The sequence below is a fragment of the Salvia hispanica genome, chromosome 1 (assembly GCF_023119035.1).
Source record: "Salvia hispanica cultivar TCC Black 2014 chromosome 1, UniMelb_Shisp_WGS_1.0, whole genome shotgun sequence".
Classification (NCBI taxonomy): domain Eukaryota; kingdom Viridiplantae; phylum Streptophyta; class Magnoliopsida; order Lamiales; family Lamiaceae; genus Salvia; species Salvia hispanica.
In genome coordinates, this window is record NC_062965.1 from 40,703,884 (window position 1) to 40,709,058 (window position 5,175).

The 5,175-nt window shown below is 36.6% G+C and overlaps 1 protein-coding gene across 3 annotated transcripts; it reads left to right on the top strand.

Moving 5' to 3' along the window:
* Positions 1-311: 311 nt before the first annotated feature.
* Positions 312-4,656, top strand: LOC125211338 (receptor-like cytosolic serine/threonine-protein kinase RBK1). 3 transcript variants are annotated; one of them, XM_048111089.1, is made up of 7 exons: positions 312-522; positions 607-1,048; positions 2,162-2,574; positions 2,652-2,731; positions 2,829-2,967; positions 3,038-3,187; positions 4,229-4,656. In XM_048111089.1, the coding sequence occupies exons 2-7, from the start codon at positions 838-840 to the stop codon at positions 4,385-4,387; spliced, it is 1,152 nt and encodes a 383-aa protein (XP_047967046.1). In that variant the 5' UTR covers positions 312-522; positions 607-837; the 3' UTR covers positions 4,388-4,656. The 3 variants fall into 3 exon arrangements, with proteins under 3 accessions (XP_047967046.1, XP_047967031.1, XP_047967039.1); XM_048111074.1 differs by having other exon boundaries at positions 626-1,048; XM_048111082.1 differs by having other exon boundaries at positions 635-1,048.
* Positions 4,657-5,175: the final 519 nt, after the last annotated feature.

Below are 5,175 nucleotides of genomic sequence, written 5' to 3' on the forward strand. Positions count from 1 at the left end.
TTAATTAGTAGACAAATTTGACCATAAAAGGCCATCATGTAGCGTAATTTCGGAAATATATAGACTTTATTTCAATATATTTTTTCTATCTTATGCAATTGTATTTTATAAGGAAAAAACAAATTACTATATCCCAAAATTCAAAGAAAACACAAGGGAAAATTGTGTTAGTTACGCCAGGAATTATGTACCTAAATTTTCATTAAATGACATTGCACGTAAAATAAAAATGTAGTAATTATTTAAGAATGTGGTAAGTATAAATATAGCATTTATTCCCTCGACCACATACATATTAAGCTCAGGTTTTCCCTCTGCACTCTCCAAAGAATAGAGAAACAAACACCAATTCTTATTCCTTTTCTTGTTCCATTTCGTTTCTCTCTCTTTGTACTTTTCCTCTGTTCTTGAAGGGCAGAGGAAAATGACATGGAGGGTTTGCCAAAGCTAATCATATCCTATTTTTGAAGGCCTCCTTTGTTGTAGTCAAAATATTTTTAATCTTGATCTTGATCATGGAAGGTACGAGATTTATTCGTACAAATCTTTTTTTTAATGATATTAAAGAAATATCGATGTTGTTTCTAACTGCACATTAGTTAACAGTTTTGATGCGTGTGTGAAGGTGAAACAGAGGTGAAGAAGCAAGAGGCACAGGAAGCAAGTGGTGCTGCAGCAACATATGAGGTTTCATCGCCATCGTCATCGCCATCATCTCCGAGGGGTGTGTTGGAGATCCCGGTGACGGGCGGGTACTCGGACGGGGAGGGAGAGAGGGCGGGGACGGCATGGGAGCATAGCTATGGGACTCTGCATTGGAAGAAGCTGTTTGGGCAGATGAAGAGGAGATCTCCGATGAAATTCTCGACCATCCCGTTGCTCGGTGGCTACGGGTACGACTTGTCGAAGAAGGCCTTCAAGAAGAGGCTGGGGAGGAATCACAGTGCTGGTGAAGCTATTTCTTGTGAGGACATTGCCATGCCCAAGCCTTCTTGGAGGAATTTCACATCTCAGCAACTCAATTTAGCCACTGATAACTTTAGCCCAGGTTACTAATCCTTTCATTTCTCCGTCCATAAAAAATAGTCATATTATCAGATACCACGAATTTTATTAAAATTGGTACAATAGATAGTAAAATTCAACCTACGTGTGCAATTCTTTCATTTGTCTATAGTACTCATTCCGTTCCATAATAGATGGCATATTTGGAAATTGACACCGAATTTTAGGAGATGTTATTTTGTATGTTAGATAGAGAAAGAAAATAATATATTTATATTAATGTGAGAGAAAACTTTTTCTGAAAAAGGGAAATATAACATCTTTTGTGTGACAATTTAAAAAGAAAAGTGTGTCATCTATTATAGGACGGAGGGATTACTATTTAATAATACATTTAGAAAATGTTATCGTTTCTACTTTAATCTATTTTCAACTCTATTCTTTTCTGTTTAATTCATGAAACAATATTGCATAAAAGAAAATAATTCAGTTTTATGAGAGGAGGATGGAGTATTTAGTTAATAGCCGCATGCTCTGTTTTTACTTTTCATTGAAAGTGTCGCTGTCGGCCATTCCCAGTTAGTTAATCTTTTGTTTTTATTGCGCCCAATTCTCAAATAGATATATGCAAAAAGTTAGGCAAACTATGTTTCCATATTAAAACCTTTTGACTACCTTCAGTTCAGTTTGGATAGTTCACAAAAGTTAAATAATTGAATTGAATAATTCCATCTTTCTTGAAATATTAATCATAAGTTTCCTTCTATTGGTTTCCGCCATTAATATCATTCAATATTGAATATACCATCACAATCAAATAGTACAATAAATGAGTCACCTAGCTGCCATGTAATAAAGTGCCTTGGAATTATACTAGCAGACTCGAAATCAATCGTGGGTGGGTCCCAGTGTATACTTCATTTGACTGCCTCATCTCCGAAAAGTGGAGTATTCCTGATTTTGAACGTTTTGTTATGACTAGCAGACTAGATACAAAATTGAATCCAGTCTATAAAAAAGAATACAGTTGAAATTTATTAGGGCAAGTTTAAGTAGTTGGGTTCATCATGATTCATAACTATATCTCTATTCATTTTGAATAATAGATCCAAAATTTAATGTTTCATTGACACAACATTTTGTAAATATGAAACAGATAATCTGATTGGGAAAGGGGGGCATGCTGAAGTGTACAAAGGGGTTTTACCAGATGGCCAACTTGTAGCAGTGAAGAAGATCACAAGTGAAGAAAAGAACAATGAGGACAGAGTTGGTGATTTCTTGTCCGAGCTCGGGATCATCGCTCACATCGACCATCCCAACACGGCTAAGCTGATCGGATTCAGTGCCGATGGCGGCCTACATCTCGTTCTCCAGTACTCTCCACATGGAAGCCTCTCCACCGTGCTACATGGCGACAGGGAGGCTATGGATTGGGATAGGCGCTACAAGGTGGCCAAAGGGATCGCCGAGGGGCTGCTCTACCTGCATTGCGACTGCCAAAGGCGCATCATTCACCGTGACATAACAGCTTCCAACATATTACTCTCTGAAAACTATGAGGCTCAGGTTTCTTTCCAATTTCTCTACCATTATATTATACTGCTATACCATACCGTTTCGTATAACTCAAACTTTCTCTGCAGATATCTGATTTCGGACTTGCAAAATGGCTTCCGGAGAATTGGCTTCACCACGTTGTATCTCCCATTGAAGGCACTTTTGGGTAATATGAGTGACTTAAACTTATATAGTGGTTTCAGTTTTCTCTTTACACTGATGTACGATACTGTTATATTTATTTACTTCCATCTCCCAATCAGATACATGGCTCCGGAATATTTCATGCATGGAGTCGTTCATGAGAAGACCGATGTCTTTGCTTTTGGAGTTCTACTACTCGAGATCATAACAGGGCGACGAGCTGTTGATACCTCCAGCAGACAAAGCCTTGTCATGTGGGTATGTTTTCGCCACCCCTTGCGAATTTCTACTTTCCGTCTTACATTTCTAAGATCGAGTCTTACTGCAGGCAAAGCCATATTTGGAGAAGAACAACATTAAAGCAATAGCAGATCCGAAGTTAGGAGACAAATACGACACCACAGACATGAAACGTGCCATGTTTGCAGCTTCCATTTGCATACATCACTTGCCTAACATGCGCCCAAACATGTCGCGGGTAATCAACATTACGCCATCTTCTTCTTCTTCTTCTTCTTCTTCTTCTTCTTCTTCTTCTTCTTCTGCTTCTTCTTCTTCTGCTTCTTCTTCTTCTGCTTCTTCTTCTTCTTCTGCTTCTTCTTCTTCTGCTTCTTCTTCTTCTGCTTCTTCTGCTTCTGCTTCTTCTTCTGCTTCTGCTTCTTCTTCTGCTTCTTCTTCTTCTGCTTCTTCTTCTTCTGCTTCTTCTTCTGCTTCTTCTTCTGCTTCTTCTTCTTCTTCTTCTGCTTCTTCTTCTGCTTCTTCTTCTTCTTCTGCTTCTTCTTCTGCTTCTTCTTCTTCTGCTTCTTCTTCTTCTGCTTCTTCTTCTTCTTCTGCTTCTTCTTCTGCTTCTTCTTCTTCTGCTTCTTCTTCTTCTTCTTCTTCTTCTTCTTCTGCTTCTTCTTCTGCTTCTTCTTCTGCTTCTTCTTCTTCTTCTTCTTCTTCTTCTTCTTCTTCTTCTGCTTCTTCTTCTTCTGCTTCTTCTTCTGCTGCTTCTTCTTCTGCTTCTGCTTCTTCTGCTTCTGCTTCTTCTTCTTCTGCTTCTGCTTCTTCTTCTGCTTCTGCTTCTTCTTCTGCTTCTTCTTCTTCTGCTTCTTCTTCTTCTGCTTCTTCTTCTTCTGCTTCTTCTTCTGCTTCTTCTTCTTCTTCTTCTTCTTCTTCTTCTTCTTCTTCTTCTTCTTCTTCTTCTTCTGCTTCTTCTTCTTCTTCTTCTTCTTCTTCTTCTTCTTCTTCTTCTGCTTCTTCTTCTGCTTCTTCTTCTGCTGCTTCTTCTTCTTCTTCTTCTTCTTCTGCTTCTGCTTCTTCTGCTTCTGCTTCTTCTTCTTCTGCTTCTTCTTCTGCTGCTTCTTCTTCTTCTTCTTCTGCTTCTTCTTCTTCTTCTTCTGCTTCTTCTTCTTCTGCTTCTTCTTCTTCTGCTTCTTCTTCTGCTTCTTCTTCTTCTTCTTCTTCTTCTTCTTCTTCTTCTTCTTCTTCTTCTTCTTCAAAGCGCGAGAAGAATAACTAATTAAAAGTGACAATGCAGGTTGTTAAGCTGCTAAAAGGTGAGAATGAAGTGGTGGATGTAAAGCAGAAGTCAATGGGAATGAAAGCGTTACTCTGGGACTCTTGCGATTTGGAGGATTACTCTTCAACGACGTACCTAAAGGACATGAACCGGCATATGCAACTAGTCATGGAGTGATTCAACTTTTTTCATCTTCATCTAGTCAAGGAAGCATTCTCATCTTATTGTTTTCTTATTTTCTCTACTTTCTTTAAGTGTTTATGATAGCTTGTATGAAAGTTTAGATGAGAAGAAGAAAGAGGAACTATAATAGAGGAGAATATATAAAAAAAAAGTGAGATGTAAATATACCTTTCTTTGTTTTTTTTGCTCTTCCTTTCTGGTGTTTTGTTTCTTATTGCCCATGGTGTATTGCTATGAATGAATGGATGAAAATGTTTCTGACAGATTCTGAGTGTAGGACTAGGACTAGCATATTTACTCAGAATTTGAATATCATGTCCTATTGCTCAGAGGTAAAATGCTTTAATAATTTATCTATAATCCAGCATATAATCAATTTGACCTGCAGTACATCATAATATTATTCTTAACATTTTTAAAATATTAAGAATAATTCGTTATTATAATGACAAATTTTGACAAGAAAATAGTGTTTTTTTATAAAAATAAAGTTGGGACTTACCAAATTAAGAGTTTGTTATAATTTGTATCCCAGTGAATATAATACTTTTATCATTAATAATAATATTGATAATATGTGTAAGTATAGAATAAACTTAAACAAATTTAGTAAGTTTGAAAAAAAAATTCAATACACATATCCATGTTTACTTAATTTTATCAAAATTCAAATTAAATCCTTTATATTTATTTAAAATATTTGGCACTTTAAAAATCAACAAAATTATATGGTTCATGGTAGAGTGGAATAGATAACAGGCTTTTCGAAATTTAGGATTAAA

Excerpts from the sequence above, each read along its gene's own strand:
- LOC125211338 (XM_048111074.1), top strand. Across the intron at positions 2,968-3,037 it reads GACAAAGCCTTGTCATGTGG|GCAAAGCCATATTTGGAGAA; the intron begins GTATGTTTTCGC and ends GTCTTACTGCAG. Across the intron at positions 3,188-4,228 it reads TGCGCCCAAACATGTCGCGG|GTTGTTAAGCTGCTAAAAGG; the intron begins GTAATCAACATT and ends GTGACAATGCAG.